This window comes from Puma concolor, chromosome B3 (genome assembly GCF_028749965.1).
Source record: "Puma concolor isolate L17-30 chromosome B3, mPumCon1.1.hap2, whole genome shotgun sequence".
Classification (NCBI taxonomy): Eukaryota; Metazoa; Chordata; class Mammalia; order Carnivora; family Felidae; genus Puma; species Puma concolor.
In genome coordinates, this window is record NC_141672.1 from 26,852,846 (window position 1) to 26,874,586 (window position 21,741).

Below are 21,741 nucleotides of genomic sequence, written 5' to 3' on the forward strand. Positions count from 1 at the left end.
GGTGTACAATCCATGTTATTCACAGATTCTGGTTACCTCTGTTGAAAGGTCTTTATTTGGTATCCTTTAAATTGGACTTAAATGAACCCGTAAGTAACAAAACAGCCTCTGTCGGATGGTCTACAGTCTAAGATGTTCATGGATTGAGCAGACTGCTTCTTCTCTTCCCAGGTGCCATGCCTCACCACGATGCCACTGAAAGTGAGGGAGCCCTGTTGTGCTAAACTACACTTCTAGCTAAGACTTGATGGGGATTGGCTGGGATGAGGAGGGGTAAATGCCCTACCTCTTCTTTCAAGTCCAGGCTTTACTCTCAGCCAAATGAGAGGGTAGGGAGAGGAAGGGTACAGGTGAAAAGTAAGGCTGTGGAGTCTAAAGCTATTTCTGTGCAAGTCTGGTTGCAACTGTTCGGAAGGGGCCCAGAGCTGGAGGGAGCAGGGACGATGAGTGGAATCAGAGGTGTTTTCCAAGGCTGTGGCTTTAGCCACCATTGATTCTGCAGCGAAATTGTGGGCGATGGTGCTGAGAAGGGACTTCAGATCCCTGTTGCTGTGGTTTCCTGAAATAACCTTCCCTCCTAGGGGAATACTCATCCTTCCTCCTCTGTTTCCGGGGGACTGCTGGGGACCTGTTAGGGACTGGGATAGGAGGAGCAGGTGCTGGCCTGCGGGGCTCAAGCGGGCTGTGTGAGGGAGAAGGGTTCATTTACAGCCAGTGGGAAAGATCTCCCAGGGTAGGATCAACAGGAGTGGAGCGGCTTCAGCAGGCTGAGGGTGACAGTCTGGGACCTCAGGAGTCACCCTGACTTCAGAGGCCTTAAGGGTTCCTGTTGGCTAGTTTCGGGCTCCCCTCACCTCTGGTCAGGTTTTTTTCTGGAACCACCGAGGCTGACACTGGTGGGTGGCCAGGCTCCAGGCGTGGCTCCCAGGGGAAAGGAGACAAGGCTTCCATGTGGTTTCTGCCCAGCCCGTGCAACCGGAGCTGGGAGCCTTTATTCATTTCAGGAAAAAATTGAGCACAGCAATGAGAGGGGTGTAAAAGTGAGAGGGGAGAGAACAATACTGACACGGGAAGAGCAGGAAGGACAAAGTCTGGTCCCACAGGCAGCCCAACACAAAGCTTAAGGGAGGGGAATCTCCCATCACCAGGCCCCTGAGGCCAAGCACACCAGAGAAAGGGGAACTTGGGACCCAGGAACACCAGGATGTGGCACGGAGGTCAACACTGTTGAGCGTGCAGCTAGCACCACAGCAGCCCTGTGCGGCCTGGGGCAGGACCCCTCCAGCCCCACACTCCAGAGGCCCTCCCACCCTTCAGCTGGTTTCTCAGCAGGAACAAGTAGAGATTGCAGCACAGGGTGCTCTGGCACAAAGAATGCAGTCAGTGTGCCAGCCCAGCTTTGCGCCTTCCCGTACTTCGAGGCCAGAGGGTGGGCCTGGGGATGTTACATCAAAGCCAAAAAGCTACTCAGGCAGGGGACCCAGGGTGCACACAGATACATGGGCCTCTGGGCACGCTGCTGACCAGAACTGGACCCTAGCTCGGAGCCAGGAGGTCAAGTCCAAGATGGAAGGAATGGGGCGTGTGCTGGCAGACAGGGTCAGACATCAGACACAGCCAACCTCTGGGCCCCTTCTGCTCCTTGGAACCCTGGCCCTAGGCTTCATGGTACCTGGGCTGGGGGGCTGCTACCCTCCCCACTTGGCCACACCCAGGAAGGATGGGGTCTGGCATGAGGGGAACATGACTGTGTTGAGGCCATGAGAGGGAGAGGACTGGCAGTTAAGGTGGGCAGGAAGGTGCTCTAAACACTGTCTCCCAGTGTTCTGAGCTGGCACTGAGCACAAGGAGCCGGGCTTTGGGGAGCGGTCATCGCCACCCCGACCCACCTTCATTAAGCAGCTTTCTCTGACCTCACCTTGGGCCCTCCTCAGCCAGCAGCTCCCACCCCTAGGGGCAGAGGAGCCCCCACTGGGTGATGGAAGGCAGTCCTGAGTCAGGAGCCAGACCCCTGTTCCTCACAGGAAGTAGATGAGGTGAAACCAAGGATGGTGACTAAGGCCCCAAAGTCCCTGCCTCTACCTCCCCAGAAACTGCAGTCAGGCCAGCCCCAGGGAGCAGAGCCTGTGTAAACATGCTCAGGAGGGGAGGAGGGGTTGCTACATATGAGAAAATGTTAAAAATAAATTAAAAAGCACCGCTGTATCCTGTGGTGGCCTCCACAGGCCCAAGGTCTCAGCAAGGAAGGGGGCTCCTAGGGGTTATCAGCTCAGGGTGATCAGCTCCCTCTTGCGGGCAGCAACAGGGGTGGGCCTCATTTCACTCTGTCTCCCCAGAGGGCTCTGGGAAAGGAGCCTGTGGATTGAGCAACTCCCCCCCCCCCCCCCCCCGTCTCCCTGACCCTAATCCCCTCTCCCCTCTCGAGCCCTAGGGTCCACAGGTCCACAGGTCCTGAGTCCCTCCCCTGTTGCTAAGTTGCTTGCAGGAGGCACCCACACATAGACCTAGAAAAGGCCTCATTCATTTTCGGCTGCACGCCTCCCAGAGTGAGCCATCCCTGCCTCTGGTCGATGTGGAAACATGGGGACCACCACCCCACTCCCTAAAAACAGGGATGGGATGGGATGGTGAGTCAGGGGTCATGACGGCCCTTGAATTGGTCTGGATGGGGACTACAGTCCAGGGGCAGGTTAGGTCCCTCCCCAGGGCCCAGTGACCCCTGAATAACCCAAGGGACTGCCCAGCTGGCCCTCCTGCTGGGCCTGGCTCTGAGCCAGAAGCTGCTGGTATGGAGAGCTGCCAGCCCCTGGGGCTTCCCCGACAGCACTCGCATCAGCAAAGGCATCCTGTCTCCCTCCCTCCCTCTTTCTCTGCTTCTCAGGCCCCATCCATCTCCCTGGCAGGCTGGGAACTGTGCCATCTCTACTCCACCCCCACTGGTGACCCTGGTGGGTCTCTGGTCGGCAAGGAGCGTGAAGAGGACAAACCTGGGCCAGTTGCTCTCCCCGGGAGAAGCTTCAGCGGCGAGGACGCTGCCCTGGCCCAGCTTGCTCTGGGAAGCCTCAAACTGTTCTGAAAGCATCTCACTGGACTTCTCCCCAGCGCAAACTCTACCTCAGAGATTACAAACTGGCATTCTCTTTCATGTTGGGTTTTTACATTTTCTGAACTGATTGCCAACATTTAAAAATCAGGATATTTCACATAAAAAATTCAGAGTTCTGGCTTCTGGAAAAACAGACAATCTGGTAATGCAGGGCCCACATTCTGAGAATAGCTGAGCAATAGTTGCTGCTTGAAAGGGATATGCCCTCTCTCATTTGCCACAGTGCCCACCCAGCCCTGCTGCCCTTTTAATCCCCCGTCTGGCCCCGTGGGCATCTGAGGTTCTGGTCCTCCCTTTTCCAGGGCCTAGCCCCTGGCTGAACCCCAGCCATTTCAGTGCAATGAAACCTTGATGGTCCTCTCATCCTGCTACCCCTTCCATAACCCGAACCCTCTCTACAGCTTTCTGACAAGTAGCCATCCAGACTTTGCTTGGATACTTCCAGCAACAGAGAACTCTATTCCCCAAGCAGCCCGATTCTAAACTCTCTCCCACATCCTTTTCTCACTTACGCTCCTCATTTCTCAGTCTTTACTCCTCTGTGGTGTCAGCCGCACCCTTGCCCTACCACGTCCTTGTTGTTTGAGCCTCCAGAACCTTCCCCCAACCCTGCCAACTTCCTTCCACCTCTCACTTGCCTGCCAGGTATCTCACACTTGCCAGACAGACTGTGTAGTCTCCAGCTATCCAGATTCTTCCCTGACAAGCCACATGCAACAAATCTGATCATCACTGGTACCCCCAAACCTAGACAGGTTGCTAAATGAGGGGAGACAGGCACGAGGCACAAGCATCCTGATCTGGTCTTTGTTTTCACAGCAAGGACTGAGGTAATAGAAAGGGGGGAGTAGCAGTGCCTCTCACCCCCACCCTTGGGGACAGGACTGCCAGGGGACAGCCCCGGGCCCAAGTGTCTTACTCTGTCCCCAGCCATGCTTCCTGGACCCACTGGGTCTGCTCAGTCCCTACAGTCATGCTGAGCCCAGGGCAACTCTGGGCCTTTGGCAAGGCTCAGCCCCTCTGCAGGGAGCCCCCTGGGCTTCAGCAACAGGCAGAGCTGGGCTAAGTAAGGAGACTAGGTAGGAGCTGGGCCTGGGATTTCCTCCCCCAGTGGTCTCTCCTGGGCTCTCCTGCAGCCCACACAGCACTGTCCATGGGCCACAAGCGCACAGGGCTGTCCTGGGCCATGGACTCTGCTCTTGGGGCAGATGTGGCCTTGTGCCAAGCTCCTGATATTGGCCACACAGACCTTTCCCAGGATGATTTCTACCCTGCTTCCCATTCCCTGGCTCAAGATTCTGCCAGGGCAGACAGAACTGGAGGAACACCTCCGTCCCTCCCCCTTCCCCACCCCCATCCTGCCACAGGCTTAGGGGGCTGGGAAATTTCCCACAGGTAGGATGGACTCAAATCCCAGAGGGACACCAGCAGAGCCAGCAACCCCCTCCTTGCTCAGCCTTGTGGCACTTAGATGTCCTAAGCACTGGCCTTCCAGCCACCGGCAGATCCATTAGTTTTGTTTTCCCCAAATCCCTTAAACTTCAGTTACTGGGTTAAAAACTCCAAAGAAAATACTAACTGCTTCTTGGCCCAAAGTTAAGGGGCTTGGCCCAGCGGGAGGGGCAGCAGCTTGGGTGGCTGAGCTGGGACAGGCCCTTCCTGCTGCCTCCCACCCTGCCCGGTCACCAGCCCCTCCCTCCCCACGAATGAGGCTGGTTCTGGCAGATGGATCCCAGCCAGAAGTGGTGAGGCTGGGCACTGCCACGTGCCTCACACCCGAATCTGGTACCCGTTGAGGTCCGGCATGGCTTTGGGCTCAGAAGGCTTCTTCTCACCCGATGGCCTGCAGGGAAAAGAGAATGGAGAAAGGGTGAGGGGCTTGGCAGGGAGGTGGGGGAGGAGGGAACACGCAGTGGCTGCTCCTGGTCACTCCCCCTCCCTTTTTCAAGGTGCCCCAAATGCAGCAGTAAAGTCCACGTGGAAGTGTGTTTCTGGAACCCTGTCCTGCCTGTGCTGTCCTGAGTGTGGTCCCTCCACTCTCTTGCAGGCTCTTGCTCTTTGCTGGAGGTCCCCTAGTCCGAGGTTGGCTGTAACAGCTGAACTGTGTGCCTCTCTGCGTGGGGAATCTGTTCTCTACAAAAGCTGCCTAGGTCCAAGCGAATGACACTGCATATCAGAGGCCTGCTTAATCATCCCCGAGCTGTGGCTCCTGAATGACAATGACACTAAATCAAGAGCCAGACCCACATGTAGGGGACACACCAGAGGAGGCGGCCTGGTATTTTAATGGGATGTTTCTCGCAGGGGCAAAGTCACCATCAACGTGGCCTGCTAGCCGCAATCTGATGTTAACCTCTCCCAACCACTGGGAGAGTTCCCTGTCTGACAGGGGCCCACCCCTCCCACGCTCCCTCCCACACGAGCTATCTTAGACCCTCTGTGTGGGTCCTCTTGCTCTGGCAAGAGCATGGAGTAGCCAGTGGGCCAGTGAGTGGCATTTTCTCCGGGGAAACGGGACAGCACTTCTACCAGGAGGTAGCAACACAAACGCCTAAACGCACCAAACCTACATCGCCTGCCTCTGGCGGGGGCCAAAAAAGGAAGGGTGGGAAAAGGGTGAGAAAACGTGGGGATCTAGAAGATGAGAGGGAAAAGCCTTCTTCAGGGTCCCCCAGGTCCCTCACCAGCATCCCCCCACTCCCCCAGGCACAACCCCATCCCTCACCGCCTTTCGCTGCGGCTGTTCCTGCGGTGGGGGCTGGACTGGCCCCTCTGTGGGGAGGAAACGTCCTTCTTCCGGTCCTTGGTGGGGGAGGGAGGGCCAGTCCCTTTGCCAATCTTGGTGTGGAGGAAGAAACAAAGTCTCACTTAAGGCTTCCCTAGAGCCCCTCCTGCCTTGTCCAAGCCAAAAGCCCTGAGACTGCCCTGTCTGCAGGGTCATCCCGAACCTGTTTCCCAGGAACTAAAGCTGCCGGGCAGAGCTTCCTCTGCAGGACAGCCTGCACTTACGGGCAAGTCACCGAGCTTTGTGCTGTTGTAAGAAGCCCTCAGGAAAAGGGCTATTTACCCATGCCAGACAAACGTGACAGCTGGGGAAGCAGCCTATGTCCGAACTCTGGGCGGGATCTACCAGCCCCAAGGGGAACATTGGCTATCTCAAGACGAGCAGAAGCTCAGACTGGTGGCTATGTACGATAAAGGAAAAAATGAGAAAAGCGACCGAATCCCCTTTTACACAGCATGGGCAGCTTGACCGGAATTCTCAAAACACAGCGTGGGGGTGCTAGAGGGGGACAAATAACTTGGGGAGTCCTGAGCGCCAAATAGATTGGGAATCACAGTGCTAAAGAATAGGGAACTCTTGGCTTCAACTCTAGGTCCAGCCCGCTTTGAAGCCCAGTACTACTCCAGCAGCAGAAGCCAGGGTGCTGGGCAACTGGTGATATGCAGGGGAGGGCCAGCCCCCTGGCCAAGCAAGGTCACCGCAGCTGGCTTCTACCCTGGGGAAAGGTGTGGTCACCGCACAAGGTCAGGCCTGAGGCCTGGCAAGGCGGGGCCAGCTGAGCTCTGACACGCCCTGCTGGGGCACCTGTGACATGCCTACATTCCCTATTTCTAGACTGAGCTCCTGTCCCACCTCCTCACCACCTGTAAGGAAGCTACTGGGCGACGTGCACTTCAGTTTCGTGCCCTGAAAACAGAGCTCCCACCTGCCACCAGCCGGCCTCCTGGGTTCAATAGTGAACAAGCAATGGGGAGGGGCTGAACCCAGGAGAGCCCAGGCAGGCTCCAGGGGAGGTACCCTGGTCCAGGGGGACCCAAAAAGAGACCACCATCTGTTCACTGTAAGGCTGGGTGGGGGCAAGCTTCTCAGCAGCTTGGCCCACCTGCTGGGGTACTACCCCCCCCCCCCCCCCCCCGTTCATTGCAGGTAGGAAAGAGGGAGAAGGAACACGCATCCTCATCATCTTCCCATGGCATGACTTCTTCCTTTTTCTGACTTCCTCCCAGTCCTTTATTGAATGTGGGGGTTGGGTACTCAAGAGTCAGGACACAAGACTGATGGAGGCTGCTTGCACCTGGCCCTACTTTCCCTCCCGACAGCCCATGGCTTCCCAGCCAACGGCTTCACGGAGGGTCTTACCCCTGCCCTTCTCCCCAGGTTCTGGACTTGCCCTCTGCCCACAGCCAGCTCACCTGCTGCCTCCTTCCAGGGCCCTCCCCGGCCCGGTGTCAACAACAAGGAGCAACGGTAGCCGGTTCACCCCTATCACGCCCTGGAGCCTCACGCCACCTCTGCTGGGGTGGGGGCCGAGGTGAGGGGATTGGTTGCATTCCCTGGAGAAGCGGCGGTGGCCCTTCCACTCCCACAGCCGGGCGGAGGGTGGGCGCCGGCACTGACCTTGAGCCGCATGTCTCGGGCGTGGCGCTCCAGCTCCTTGCGGAAGTCCTCGCGGCCCAGCCTGTCCACGTCCAGCACTGAGTGCTTCCACTCGATCTGCTCCACGCTGTGCGGGTCGTGGGACACGCACTGGCCCAGCTTCACCTTCTTGAGCACGTGCCAGCAGCGGCCGTAGGCAGCCTCGTAGTCCAGCACGAGCTCACTGAGCGTGCGGAAGGCTGGCGGCTTGTACATCAGGTCCTCGCGCCGGCTCATGCCCAGCGCCCCGTAGCGGCCGCCAAAGTTCACCCCCAGCACGATGTGGCGGAAGTAGTTCCCTGAGAAGTAGGTCTTGAAGCTGATGGGGAAGCGCTCCAGGGTGGGCATGCTGTTGGTGAGGTAACTGCGCCCGCCAGCCCGGCTAAGGAAACAGCGGCGAGAGGCGCGGGGTCGACGCACCCCGCGGGGCCCCTCCACCCTGGCTCCTGGGGGACACCCCGTGTCTGGCCTGACTCCACAGCCCGCCCCCGCCCCCTGCACCCCGCCTGGAGCCCAGCATGCAGTAGGTGCCCAATAAAGTCACCGGCTGGGCAAGGCACCCAGCGATTAGTGGCCGCTGTCATGATGTCAAGCGGGGCTCACAAAGTATGAATAGCTAACTCCAGACTGCAGGGCTCTCCAGGGTCCCCGTGGCCGAAGGAGGAACGAGAGGGGCCCCCCACCCGCACCCTCCTTCCACCAGTCACACACATTTCCCCTCGCCCGCCCCTACATTCGCTCTCAGACACTCTCCCGTTTTCTCTGTCACACATACATCCCTCCAGATGCAGACACTTCTCTTTCCCTCGCTGCCCCACGCCCTGCCAAAGGACACACATGCCTACCCACCAAAACTCCCGTCGGCCTGGCCTAGGAGGCCGGCACCGCCTGGACCAGCTGCCCACTCTGACCTCGTACCCCGCCTGCCCTGCCGGTGCAGTCGCTCCATCCACCTGGATTTCCCACAGAGCACCTTCTGCACCAGCTCCTCCCTTCCACCGCAGGACTGTTCCCCTTGTGCCTTGGCCTGCTCCTGTCACACCTCAGGCTTAGCTGTCATGGCTGACCTCCCCTTCTAATCCAAGTCAGCTCTCCTGTTTCTTTTCTCTGGGACACCCCCCCCCCCCAACACACACACACACACACACACACACTCGGTAATGATTTTGCTTCTTTGTTTGCTTGCTTGCGTTTGTCTCCCCTGCCGGAATGCAAACTTCTGAGAGCTGAGACCTTGTGTGACCATGTTCCCTGATGCCTGTCTGGGGACCAGCACGGAGCCAGGCACCTAACAGTTACTCAATAAACTCTTCTTGAACACACGAGAAGAAGAAGATGAACGGATAAAAGCTTGGAGCAGATACCCCGAACAGACACTGTACCAAGGGTCCTATTCGCAGTGACTTGTTCAGTTGTCCTAACAACTTTGTGAGACAGACACTACCGTCGTGCCCTTTTGCAGAGGGGGCTCCAAGGCTCAGAGACGTTAAGGAATGAGCTTGGGGTCACACGGTGGGAAGCTGCAGAGCTAGGGTTCAAGTCCAGGTCGGCCTGACCCTAAAGTCTATGCTGTCAGTCACTACCGTGCTTCCTGAGCCCAACTCCTTGCAAGTGTCTGAGGATACATAGATGAACAAGGCACAACAGGCTCAAGGAGCAGCGAGGAAGAGACACGGGAACAAACTCAGTATAGCGTCCACTGTGTGCACAACAAACGAGGAGACAGTGGCCGTTCTGTGGGGATGCTGAGGGGCTCCAGTCCAGATGGGAGCTGCTCTTGTCATCTTCCTGTCCAAGAGCCATGAGGTAACCTCTGAGAGGCCTCTGGGGCCACATAATCCTGCCTGGACCAGCTTTCCGTGAGCACTGTGGGGATGAAGCCGTCTCTCTCTGTCTCTGTCTCCACTTTGGTGTGCGTGGCCCCTGAAGAAGAGGATGTGGGAGCGTGACGGAGGCACTGGCAGTGGCCTGAATCAGTTCTCGGGCACATCCCGACAAAGAGCCCTTCAGACAGGGCAAAGCTTGTCAGGAGTGAGCTCCTGGGACCTCTGCGGGAGGGGACTGAGGAGGTGGGCCTGTAGTTCCTTTGTACAATTTAAGGTAGGTATGTCCATGAGGGGTGGGGGGAGTGCCTCCCTCAGATGACAATCCTCCTCAGGGGAGCTGTGTTCCTGGCCTGACCACCGTGTTCTCCTCCTCGATCTGTCCCAGGGAGTGGACCCCTTGTTCTGTTAGGCAGCTCCCCTGCTGCCCTTTCTGTAGCACTAAGCCAGGCACCTACATCAGGGCCCGGGGACGGTGGGGAGGCAGACAGAATGTTTAAGAGCGGGTAGGTGTCCATAGGGGGAGATGGGAGGGGTGGGCAGAGGCGAATCAACATAAGCCTTGAACTGGTAAGACTGAGTGATTGGGCACATGGGATTCACTATATTGTTCTGTTTGTACAAGCTTAAATTTTTCTGTAATAAAACAAAAGGCTAGAGCTGAGGCATGGACTCCTAGAACACAGAACTGGCCACGAACACCAGTCTCCCTCCTGCTCTGATCAGGGGGTTGTCTGTCCCATCTAGATACCCGATGACCCAGCTATAGGCCTCAGTTCTGCCCTTTGGATGGGGGTGACCAAGAAACTTTTTTTTTTTAAGCCAGTTCTATTTCAAAGACCCCATCTAACATCTCTACAAATCAACATGTCCTGCAAATGCCCAACATTTGGGCATTCAAATGGCTTCTCCCAGACTGTCTGGTTCTCAGAAATGGCACAAGAGCCTTTGTGAGACAGTGTGCCTTGATTTGGGGTTCAGAGAACACAGTAACGGTGTCCAGAGGACTCAGAAAAGAGCTGCCCGGTGGGCCTGGAAAGTTAGCAACTGAGTCGTTGGGGACTGAGCTCCCCCTCGAGCTCCTTCACTTTGGGACCAAGTTCATGACTGCTGGGAGGGCTCTGAAGCTCATCCAGCCCTCCTCTTCCAGAAAAGGAAGCTGAGGCTCAGAAGGGCTAAGCCCACCTGCCCCTAGTCTCCAAGGGCCAAGGAAGGATACATTCCCAGGATCACGGCTTCCAGGCATTTGATTGGCAGAGCCTCTTTGGTCATCTCCTTGGCCAGGTCCATCAGCCTGCGGGGAGGGAGGCAGAACACTGAGGACAGATTCTCCAGTCTGGTAGGGGGTGGTCAGAAGGAGGAAGCAAGTCTAGAAGTGCGACAGGACCGACAGCTCCCTCCCTTCCAGGTCGGGCCCAGCACCTGCCCACCCCTCCAAGTCTGTCCTGAGCCTAAAAGGGGAGAAAAGAGGCAGCCCCTGAAAATAAAGAAGGAGTCCCCTTCCTTCTCTCCTCCCTTCCCCTCCTTTCACTTCCTTTTCCCACCCCCGACTCCGGCTCCAAAGACTTCTGGGAGAGGGGAGCATGAATGGGGGTTGTGCCTTGGTAGGCAGATCGTTGACACCCACCAGGCTGGGAGCCTTCTATGAAGACGGTGTTGCAGGGGCCGGTGGGAAAGCATACCAAGGATGCTGGGGACGTTGGCATTGCTCTTGTCCCTTCCGGAGCACAGTGAACACCCCTGACTCAACCATGGCTTCTCCAAAGAGCTTGTAATTGATTACAACTGCTCCCCCACAGCTGGCCAGCTGCCCAGGGCAGAGACACAGGATCTCAGGCAGTTAACTGCCCAGTGACTCCCTGGTCTGCTCCTGAACTTGCAATTCAGGCCACTTCAAGACAGCCTATCCCTGAGGCTGTTTCCTTCCTCCTCGCCAAATGCTGCTCTCAGGCCTGGGAATGCAGCCCGGCCACTGGCTTTGCTCAGGAGGGTGTTGGATTCCTACATCCCACCATCCCACCGAGGCTGGAGCTGCGCTCCCAGCACACGGCAACCACGGGACCACAAGAGCAAAGCTTCTGTGTTAGGGAGGCTGGATTCTACCCAGGGGTTTGGAGAGGGGTAACGAAACAGTTTAGCAAACAAACCATTTTAAGTAGTTTTCGTAAGAAAGCAAACATGGACAGACTATATGTGAAGATGTAAAATTCAAGTTAATTTCTGAAACACAGGATTTTAAGCCTGCACGCAGCTTTCGACTGAGCCCCCAGACCCAGCTGTGGCGATCGCTCTTCACTCTGCTTTGCCCTTAGGGCTTCTCTGGGGTGAAACCAGCTAGAGGTCTGCATGGGGTGAAGGAAGGGCAACAGAGAGATGCAAGCTTCTCTCCCAGGGGTCCCTGCTTCTCAGACCCTGGGCCTTGTACTAAATGACTAGGATGGAGTCCAGCAAGGCAAGTGGGGCAACATACAGGTGCCCTGCAACGGGGAGGATGTAGGCAGTTGCAGAGAAAGGAGAGAACGGGAGGGCTGGCTCTCTCCTGCCAGGCTCAATTCTTATTAAAGAAAAAAAAAAAAAAAAAAAAGAAGGCTCACGTACGGACATCTACCTGGGACCACCCTCTGTCATCGCCAAGGAAAACTGGGGGGGCTGCCCATCACCCCACATAGCTCAGCACAGATGTTGGGGTTTCCATCAAGGAGGCCCTGGATATTCATCTCGGCCAGAGGGTCCCCCTGTATGACAACCTTAGAGCCCCACAGTGGTACTTGCCCCTACTGGCTGGCTCCCCTGGGAAGTGTCCCTCCCTGCCTCATAAGCTTCCGCCCAGAGGCTCTCCCCAGGTGCTCCAGCCTACCTGGGGGCACTATTAGCCTGAATGCAGAGGGGCAGGGTGTTCCCCAAACTTACCCTGTCAGAGGTCTGCTCTTCTTAATTTCAAAGAACTGTGTCCCTGTGTGATTGTACCTGCAGGTGCCAGTTAAGGGCTTCCTAGCTTGTTCTGGAAGAGCTGTGCCCTTCTGTCCCCACCCATCCCCAAGTTCTGGGGCCCCGCACTCCTGGGGTGCAGGCTGGGTAAGAACCCCACAAAGCGCTTCCACAAGGTACCTTGGAGGATGCTGAAGACTGGAACATCTGAGAGCAGAGGAGAGCACCTGAGGGGAGACTGAGCAGTGGACAGCCCTCTGCAGCACACTCCCATTTCCCAACCAGCCGAGAAGCAGCGTGAACAGAGACCGGGCTGGAGCAGGGGTCCAACGCAACCAAAGTGCTGGGCGGTGCTCCTGAGCCAAAGGCATCCCCTCTTTGGGCCACAGCTTCCCCACTGGGAAATGGAAGGACCGGACCCAATTTCCATTAACGAGCTTGTCTTTTCTCCTGCTCAGGACCCATGCCTGGTCCTTCCATCCCTGTCACATGTGCAGCTTGAAGGGCCTAGGGAGAGGACTCAGGACACACAGCTCTGAGCAGGCACAGGGGGATGGAAAGGCCCAGAGCAGGGACCCCGGGGAACCAGGCTCAGAGGGGCCAGGTCTTTCCATGCTAGGCAGCCAGCCTCCTACCAGGGGAGAGAAAGGCAAAAGACTAGGAGAATGTTCCAAGATGTGGAAGTTACCTCCTGGAGTGTCAAATCCTTGTTCTCCTCCATCTGCCCCCCACTTATTGCTTATGAAACAGCTTTTAAACAGCCCTGCGGGAGCTGCTCCTTTCTCCTACTGGGTCTGGATGGACAGCAGAGGAGGGTCTGTGCTGGCGGCCCGAGACACGGCCATCCCACCAGCGGGTCGCTCAGAAGACACTGCCCTGTCATGCAGAGGTGGAGTGGGGGTGGGGGGTGGGTAGGGAGGCCCGAGTGGGTCTGGCATTCATCAGATAAAACCCTCCAGCAGTCAGGCTGTGCTGGCACCACGAGATGGACACAGAGGTCACCTGGGAGTGGCACTCTTGGGAGCTATGGGATCCGGCTGCTCTGCTGATGCCTCTCCAGCCCTGTCTGAAAAAAGCCCCACTTGGGTGTTTGGACCAGCATGCCAGCCAGATGGTGGCCATGACCCTGAACCAGGGAGGATACTGCAGCTCCCTGATGTAGCGCTGCACAGCTTCCAGGCGCTCAGGGACGGGCGTGGAGGGCTGGAACGTAGGCACACTCGGTATGGGAATCTAGGGACCGAGAAAGAGCGCTGGTCATTACAGGGAGGCTCACCCCGGAGCTTCCAGCCACCCGACACCCAGGATTAGCCCCCAGAGAAGCCACCACCCAAAGATGGCCTCCCCCTTCCTTCCTATCCCGAGCCTCTGTCCTTGGCAACTCCTGCCAGAGACTCCGGTCAGGCCCCCACCATGGCCATTTCTCTCCTTCCTGGCACTCCTCATTTGGAGCTTCTGTCGAGGTTTGAATTTTATGCTTCTGTAATAATTTTAGAAAAACATAGGTTGCCTCACCAGCTGTTTTGAATTGTAACAACTTCCAAGTTGTTAACAATTTGAATTGATCAACTTCAAGGCTTAACAAGAATGTCAATATTGGGGTTAAGTTCATTTGCATTCGGGATTTGCTCTGGTTCAAGTGCTGGATCAAAACTAATTTACCTGGTGTCCCCTTCCCTCCCTGCCCTGCCTGGGCTGGGGTGCCCCTCCCATGGGGGGGGGTGAGTGCGCCCCAGGATCACAGCACATGGGAAGGCACAGGCCCTCCAGCTGTGAACTGGGCTGCTGAGGAGGTCAGCGCTGCCCGGCGGGAGGGACGTTTTGGGACAGGTCTTGCCATGGATCTGCTTGCCATGGCCTGGCTGCTTTGGCCATGTTCCCCCTTCCACACCGTTTCCTGCCAGCTCCACGTGTGCAAGCAACATGAGCAACCAGGTAACTGGGCTCTCCTCCTCACCAGAAGAGACTTTCCAGTGCCCGGCCCAGGAAGCGGGGAGATGGGGGGGGGGGGGAGGGTGCCAGGCAGGCACCTCCTGATGGCCAGAACCCGTGGGCTGCCCGGCTGCCAGGACTCAGGTCAGGAGCCGCAGACCCGCAGCCAGGCAGTCTCCAGGAAAGAGGCACTGCACAGCTGTGTGCCCCAGGCCACAGGCCCCCTTCTCAGGCCCGGGGAGCCTTCAGTTTGGCCACATCAAGCCAGTGAGGCTGAGGTGGCCCAGAAAGGCACCAGCTGGGGGCCCTCTGGGGCTACAGAACTCCTCCAGGTGGAAGCAGCAGACTTCCAGGAATAAGGCCCACCTGTGGGGGCTCCCCCTTGGCCACCAGGATATCCTGCTGGGAGGTGGCCTCAGGCTCCTCACAGAGAGGTCTCTCTCGCTCCCCCTGAGGCCTCCGCCCAGCCACCCCCTCAGTTCACATGGAGCCCACCCGGCAGGCTGGGGCCGCCGAGGGTGTCAGTCTGCATGGATAGGGGTTATGTGCGAGGGAAAGGGCAAAGCAGGCGCCCTGTGTGAACTTGGGGCAGGGCTGGGGTGGGGGAGGTTCTCCCTGCAGTGAGAAGCTGAGCCCACAGGGCACAGCCTTTAAAACGACGGGGCTACAATGTCTGGGGCCCTCATGTGGAGGGAGGCGACACACCAGTGACCACCGCACACTCATGTCTGGGGTGCCGCTGATGACTGGGACACAGGACAAGCTATGACAGACCCCTACTGGCTCTAAAGGGTAAAGATGCAGGAGGGAAGGCCCGGCTGGGCGTGTCCGGAGCACAGTTCTGCATGAACTTCCTGTCCCTTCCTTGCCGGTCCCCTTCTTCCTGTCTGGGCAGTCCCGAGCAGCTGACCCCTCTCTCTGGAGGAAGCTATTTCCCCTTTTCACATTACACTGCTGCCCAAACCGATGCCACCGCTTACAGTCACCAGGGGGATAAAAGCCCCAGGACGGGGCGGCGGTGGGGGGGCTCTCCCTCTTCCTGACCACTCTGCCAGATGAGCTCCAGAACTCTCTGAGGGCCTAGTCCAGCCTCCCCCCGTGTCAGCATATGGGTTAGTGGGGAGGTGGAAGAGGAACTGGAAAAATTCCTTCACACTGTGCTGTGAACAGCATGGCGCCTGACCTCCTCAGGTGGAAGGTCCCTGAGAGGCAAACAGGTCACCCCCTTCTCAAGTGAGGCCTTCTGGGGACTTGCAGGAGCTCTGGATAGAGACGGAAAATATGCCCTCCCTTGGGACACTCCAAACAAGGAGGGAGCTACGTTCACCAGAGCCGGCCCTGGGTCAGGGTATCACCGGCCATCCTGACAGAGAACCTAGGGACTTGTCACTCTGGGACAAGGAAATGACTCCAAGAGAGGCAAAGAAAAAGACGTGGGATTCACAAGCAAGGCCTCAAAGGCTGCCACCACTGAGGCATATCTGGAAGGAGCCGTCTGGCCAGCTGCATGACTCACGTTAACTTGTGTGCATCAGTGCAAGACCCCATCCTTCTGAATGTTCACGCACACACTCATTCGCTCAAAACGAATAAGCAGGATTCTGTACATCCAAAACGGCCAGGTCCGCTTTAGGACTGGGAGCCCGGATTTGCACCCCCCCCCCCGGCCCCCACCTACAAACCGGGAGCCAGGAGGGGTCAAGGGGTGGGGTTAAGTGGGCTACGTGGCAGTGAGTGAGATCTACTACCCAGATCTCTCCGGGGACAACTCCTTCCCCACTACCAAGGCCAAGGATTATCCCTAAAGTCCTGGATTCTATAAGACAGTCTTTCTGGTGGAGGCCGTGTCAGCCCTGCACAATGAGAATGCTTGGGGGAGGTGCAACAGCCCGCAGATGGATGTGGGGGCAAGAGGCAGGACAGCCTGGAGGTCGATAGAGCCGGCTCTGGAACCAGACCATCACTATCCAAATTCCAGCTCTGCCATCCACTGTCTGGCATCTAGTTCCTTAACATCCCTCTGTGCCTCAGATGCCTCGTTTGTGAAATGGGCAGCATAAGAGAAACAATTTCATAGCATAAATGAGATGCTATGTGCTGAGGCCTTAGAACAGGGGCTGGCGCGCAGCGAAGGCTCAATTCCTGCTCGGTGTCGTTACAGTGTGTGCCAAAGCGATTGGTCAGCACAGGCCGAGGCCGCCGGCAGGGTTACCTTTTTGGAGGAGGTGTCCAAATTCCCATTCTGCAGGAGCTCCGTGGCCAGAGCCACAGTCAGAAGACCTTCAGCAGCTGGGTCTGGGATGAGTGGCCACTGAGCTTTTAAAGGTGGTGACAGCTTGGAACATCAAGGAGAGATTCTTATGAAAGAACACAAACTATTCCTGGACCTGAGATCCTTTTAGAAATGGCTGTCCTTCAACAAACTGGATCATCCTCTTAAAGGATGTTCCCCTAAAGCACCTGTGGGGTGACCGCTGCACCCTCAGTCCTTGCTCCATTGGCTGGGTACTCATGACATGCTCACCTGTTTCACGTGCTTGGCTTCATCAACTCCTCCCCAAGTCCCTCAGACATCGGTATTGCTATTATCCCCATTTTACAGCCGAGGAAACTGAGGCACAAGGAGGTCACATGCCTTCCTCACAAAAACAGCTATGCGAGAACTAGGATTTGAATGTGTTGGATTTTTCTGCCAAGCTCTTTTTATCACACGACACTGCAGGGCTCCCAGACTGAACTGCCCGCAGGGGCAGGGGCAGGGGCAAGCAGCACACAGGGGAAGGCAGGCGGCGAGGCGGTGGTGGGGACTGTGGCCAATTGGAGGAGGGGGGACCCCTCCTCAGCTCCAGCTGCCAGCTGCTATGTGGGATCATAGATTCTGTTCCCAGATCTTCTCATTTTCTGAAAAGATGCCCAAAATCTGGATCTTTATGTGAAATCTCCCAATTATACATTTTGGCTCGAGTGATCTTTTAAAACATGACGCTCTCCCAACAAAACAGCTCTTGGGCCCACTATGATGTGACCTTTGCAGAGAATGCCAAGGGCATGGCCACGCGGGGAGGGGCCAGCCTAGTGGTCGTCCTGTCTGCCACTGACACTCTGGGATCCAGCCACCGGTGCCTCCCAGACTCCACTTTTCTACTCTGGGCTGAGGTCCAAAAGGAACCTCGTACAGACATGTAGGTCCTCTGCCTGTGACATCAGTCCCGTGGTTTGACGGTCAGTTTAGAATTTTTCTAAAGACTCAAGACTCCTTCCACTCCCACCACACTCCTGTCAGTCTTGGCATCTCCAAACCCCCACCACCCAGATACTGGCTTCATTTCTTCACGGGTGTCTTTCCTATATGTGATGGCTAAAGATGACAAGAGGACATTACAGACCGGTGGCTCATGAATCCGTTGACTTATTTTAGTCTTCAGGAGTGGTAACAGTTTTGCAGGGAACCCTTCACACTCTTGCACAGCCTGATTTAAATATAAGCAAGGTGGCGGGAGAGCTGTCTGCTAATCACCAGCTTGCTGCTGTGGGAGAGGCGTGTGGCTCTGGCCCTAGGGCTACAGATGCCGAGTGAAGTCTAGCCTCCCGGCTTCCTGAGGAAAGATTTGAAAAAAGAGGGAATGGACATCCAGTAACAACTACTGGCTTGAGACTTTACCGTTGGTGAAATGCTTCAACGCATAGTCTCTCATTTAACTTTGACCACAATCCCCTCCATTGTACAGATGAGAAAACTGGCTCCAATGGGCTGAGGGCCTGCTTGAGTTCACACAGACAGGTGGGCGATCAAAACCAACATCCATATTCTTTGGCACGGTGCTTCCTTCCCAGGAATTTATCCCAAGGAAATAACCAAGGATGGACCCCCAAATTTATGTTTTAGAATTTTCACCGCAGTGTTCATCTTAAGAATAAAATATTAGACACCATGTCCAATCATGGGGGACTAGCTCAATAAATTTCAAGTTTATACATAGGACAATTACATAGCCATCTTATTTCCCTCGGAAATACTGGGCTGTTGTTTAGCCTTCAACCTCTGAATTCTCTTTTCCAAGAAGACAATTTCTGATGGCTCTACCGATAACTTGGTAGAAATGAAACAAAACAGGCCATCTCCATGTCTACTCCACATTAACTGCCACTCTCCCGAGCCCCTTTACTTTCCAACTGAGCCGGCACGACTAAGCGCTGGGCTCTGACCTTTGCCCAAAGGGCTCTTCTTTGGACATTTCAGGTCTCTGCACCTGAGAGTGTTTCTTTAGTCTTAACCGTAATATTATAAAACCAAAAATCGTGCACCTGAAAGTCTCAAGCACTCTTTCATTCGGCAAACACACGCAAGTGCCTGTGTTGTGCCAGCCACACAGAAAGCCCTGGAAAGACAAAGATGAATGAGACACAGCCTCAGTCTTCATGGGTGATGCAACTGAAGGGCAGCCATCATGGAGCCAGCCCTCCACCGAAAGGTTATCTCACTTCACTCGTTTCCAGAGACCTTTTTCTAACTGCCCTGAATCTAGCGTCCAGCAGAGCAGAGGGCATGGAACTTCAAAACCTGAGGCTGAGTCCTGGCTCTGCCACTTACTAGCTGTGGGATCCTGAGTTTTCAGTTTTTCCGTCTGTAAAATGGGGCCCCAAACCACACTTGTTTCACAAGGCTGTTGGAGAACTCAGTGGGATAGGGCATGAAAATATTTTCTCAACATCTGAAGCCCTGTGTCCTCCTAGTCATTTATTACGTGCCTGCCCACAGTTCACCGGCTTAGCAAATAAGATGTAAAGCCACATTAGTGTACTTGTTAATCTGCTGCCCTGCCCACAAAACATGGGTATTTAAAAAGGGATGGAAGAGGCGCCTGGGTGGCTCAGTCGGTTAAGTGTCTGACTCTGGATTTTGGCTCAGGTCATGATCTCACAGTTTGTGAGATCGAGCCCTGTGTCATCTCTGCACTGACAGCATGGAGGCTGCTTGGGATTCTCTCTCTCCCTCTCTCTATGCCCGCCCCCCCTTGCTCATGCTCTCTCAATAAATAACTACTTTTTAAAAGTAAAAAAAAAAAAAAAAGGGATGGAAGAAAGCCTCCTGGAAACAGGGCATGTGGATCTCACAGAACCTCAAAGGCAGTTGAGAGAAAGTTCTTCTGGACAGGCACAACCTATTTGTATTTTTCAAGTGCTACTATGCCAGTGGTCCCCTACCCCACAAAGGAAAAGTGTGATTTGGCTCTCTCAGCCCCAAGATCGCTAAAAACTGATATACCACTCCCCCCAACACACGTACACGATGCTTACCTTGGGCAGGTCTGTGGCCCCTCGGATCCGCTGGGCCACCTTCTCTCCATCGGGGTGGATCTTGGCCACGTGCTTCCACATCCTTTCCCAGGTGGCTTCGTCCACAGGCAGCCCACCCCGGTTGACAAAGAAGGGGACGCCTCCGTCTCGCAGGTCCTCTTCCCCTTCCTCCTCTGGCTCATCATCTCTCTGGGCTGAGGCCCCTTCACTGGTCTCCAGGCGTCTGACCCCAGAGGGGGCTGCAGCGGCAGTGGGGACAGCACCGCTGCTGCCACCCCCGACCACCTTCTTCCCCCCTGGCATCCCCGAATCCTTGATGGGGGTAGGAGTATGTATCAGGAGGCAGGAAAAAATAGGTGGCTCACAGGAGGCCTCCCACACACCAGCTGCAGAAATAACACATGGCCAAACAGAGGGCAAGGCGCCTTTAAGAAACCAGGGCGTGGCTCCTGTACAATAAAATACTACTCAATAAGAAAAAAAAAATCAGTGCCTCAACGTGAAGTAGGGGGTAGAGAGGTGGCGGTCCGGGGTCAGCCTTAAAGGCTTTGTTCTTTTTGTAAAACGGGATAAAGAGAACACACCCCAACTTGGCAGCCATCACAAAGCTCCCCCATTTGACAGCGAGAACAATGACGGGCAGCAGTCTGGGCTTGCAGAGTAAAGTCGGAGGGAAACTGAGGCCAGACAGCTCACACCTGCGGCCACAGAGGGTCAAAGCACCGGGTCCAGGCCAACCGGGTGCCCCAAGTCGTAGTTTTGGAGAACAATTTCGTCTCCAAAATCTCGCACGCTCACAGCAGCGCGCGCTCCGGGGGGTACCGAGAGGACTCCGCGCCGCATCAGCTCGGAGCCGGGACCCCCGGACAAGAGGGTGACGAGGGGGCGCGATTTCTCTGACGCGACGAGCCTGGGAGCCAAGACTCACAGCTGGCTGGGCGCGGGGAGGGGGCGCACGCCGACGCGCTCATTCCACGCCCGCGGCCAACTCCCCGCACAAAGTGGGCTTTGTCTCGGCCCCCGTCCCCTCGCCCCCGGGAAGCAGCAGCTCAGCTCCCAGAAGGGGGAAGGGCGCGGCGGGGGGCGCCAAGGCCCAGCCGGTCCCGAGCCGGGCGCGTCTCAGCGGGCGGACAGCGGGCACCCGGCGCCGCGCAGCGCCAGCCGAGCCATCGCGGGGCGCGGGTCCCGCTCCGGGGCCGGGGGCTCAGCGGGGCCGACTCGGGCGGCGCGCAGGGGCCAGGCTGAGGTCACCGAGCGGCGGGCTCCGGCCGCGCGGTCGCAGCCTCCGAGTGGCTGCGGCATGGGCGGTGGCGCGGCCGGGCCGGGCGAAGGATGCTCCGCGGCGGTCCTCTCGCGCTCCGGCTGCCCGGGCTGAGTGGGAGGAGGAAGGACCGCCGGACGGGGAGGGAGAGCTCGGAGGCTCGCGCGGCCACAGCCCGCGGAGGGAGCTGGAGGCGAGTGACAAAGCCTCGGCAAGCGCGGGCTGCGCTAGTCCCGCCGAGCGGGAGGTCCACGCTGAGCTGCTCCGCGAAGCTCAGGCCGCCGCCTCCGCCGCCCCAGGGCCCAGCTGCCGCCAGCCGCGCGCGTCCCCTGCCCGCCCGCCGCCCACCCGGCTCGACTCCGGCCCGCGCCGCGCATGCGCTCCGTCCCCCCCTTAAAGGGCCAGCGCGTTCCCGGCGGGCCCTCCGCCTTCCGCCGCCAGCCCTGCGCCCCAAGTTATCTCTAGGATGCAGGGTGTCGTCCGCGCCGCTCTCACCTCTCTCCCAGGGCGCGGCGAAGCCGGAGACGAGCTGCGGAGGAAGCTCACAACGTGCCACACGGAGCTCAAACTGCGTGGAGATTCCGGCCTCGGGAGGCCCGCGGTCGGGAATTTCCGAAAGGAAGCACCTCGCAGGGGCCCTCAGGGGGTAGAAGTGAGAGTTCTGGCCTGGAGGACCCGGTCTCATTTCCTGCGGGACATCCTACAGGTCGCTTCCCTCCGTGGGCCTCAGTTTCCCCATCTGGCAGCCGAGCTCATCACACCGGATGAGCGCAGAGCCCTGGCGTGCGGGTTCCTTAACGGAGGCCATCTGGGGGTTAGTGTCACGACTTCTGGAAGCGAAAGGGTTAAAAGCCACCCTGTTGCGCTCCAAGATCTGCATCAGTGGGAGCGGGGTGCGCGGGGTTCGCCCCCTCGTCGACCTCCCCGGACCTGGCGATGGGCGCCCCTGCGCCCCCCTGCAGGGGGGTTGCCG

At 57.1% G+C, this 21,741-nt stretch overlaps 1 protein-coding gene across 5 annotated transcripts; it reads right to left on the minus strand.

Annotated features, from left to right (window-relative positions):
• Positions 1-950: 950 nt before the first annotated feature.
• On the minus strand, positions 951-21,536 carry VASH1 (vasohibin 1). Of its 5 annotated transcripts, none has more exons than XM_086709196.1 (9): positions 21,264-21,397; positions 19,508-19,893; positions 16,422-16,544; positions 13,422-13,510; positions 12,260-12,319; positions 10,569-10,643; positions 7,509-7,890; positions 5,832-5,944; positions 951-4,949 (listed from the first exon to the last, which is right to left on the minus strand). In XM_086709196.1, the coding sequence occupies exons 2-9, from the start codon at positions 19,808-19,810 to the stop codon at positions 4,877-4,879; spliced, it is 1,218 nt and encodes a 405-aa protein (XP_086565322.1). In that variant the 5' UTR covers positions 19,811-19,893; positions 21,264-21,397; the 3' UTR covers positions 951-4,876. The 5 variants fall into 5 exon arrangements, with proteins under 5 accessions (XP_086565322.1, XP_086565323.1, XP_086565324.1 ...); XM_086709197.1 differs by having other exon boundaries at positions 12,260-12,316; positions 21,264-21,396; XM_086709198.1 differs by lacking the exon at positions 16,422-16,544 and having other exon boundaries at positions 21,264-21,395.
• Positions 21,537-21,741: the final 205 nt, after the last annotated feature.

What these genes read in the sequence shown, in the direction of transcription:
- VASH1 (XM_086709196.1), bottom strand. Translation starts at nt 19,810, where the DNA reads ATGCCAGGGGGGAAGAAGGTGGTCGGGGGTGGCAGCAGCGGTGCTGTC. An exon ending in GAAGCCGTGATCCTGGGAAT is followed by an intron (nt 7,891 to 10,568) that starts GTATCCTTCCTT and finishes TGGCGGGCGCAG; the next exon opens with TTACCTCACCAACAGCATGC. An exon ending in AACAGCCGCAGCGAAAGGCG is followed by an intron (nt 4,950 to 5,831) that starts GTGAGGGATGGG and finishes TTTTCCCTGCAG; the next exon opens with GCCATCGGGTGAGAAGAAGC.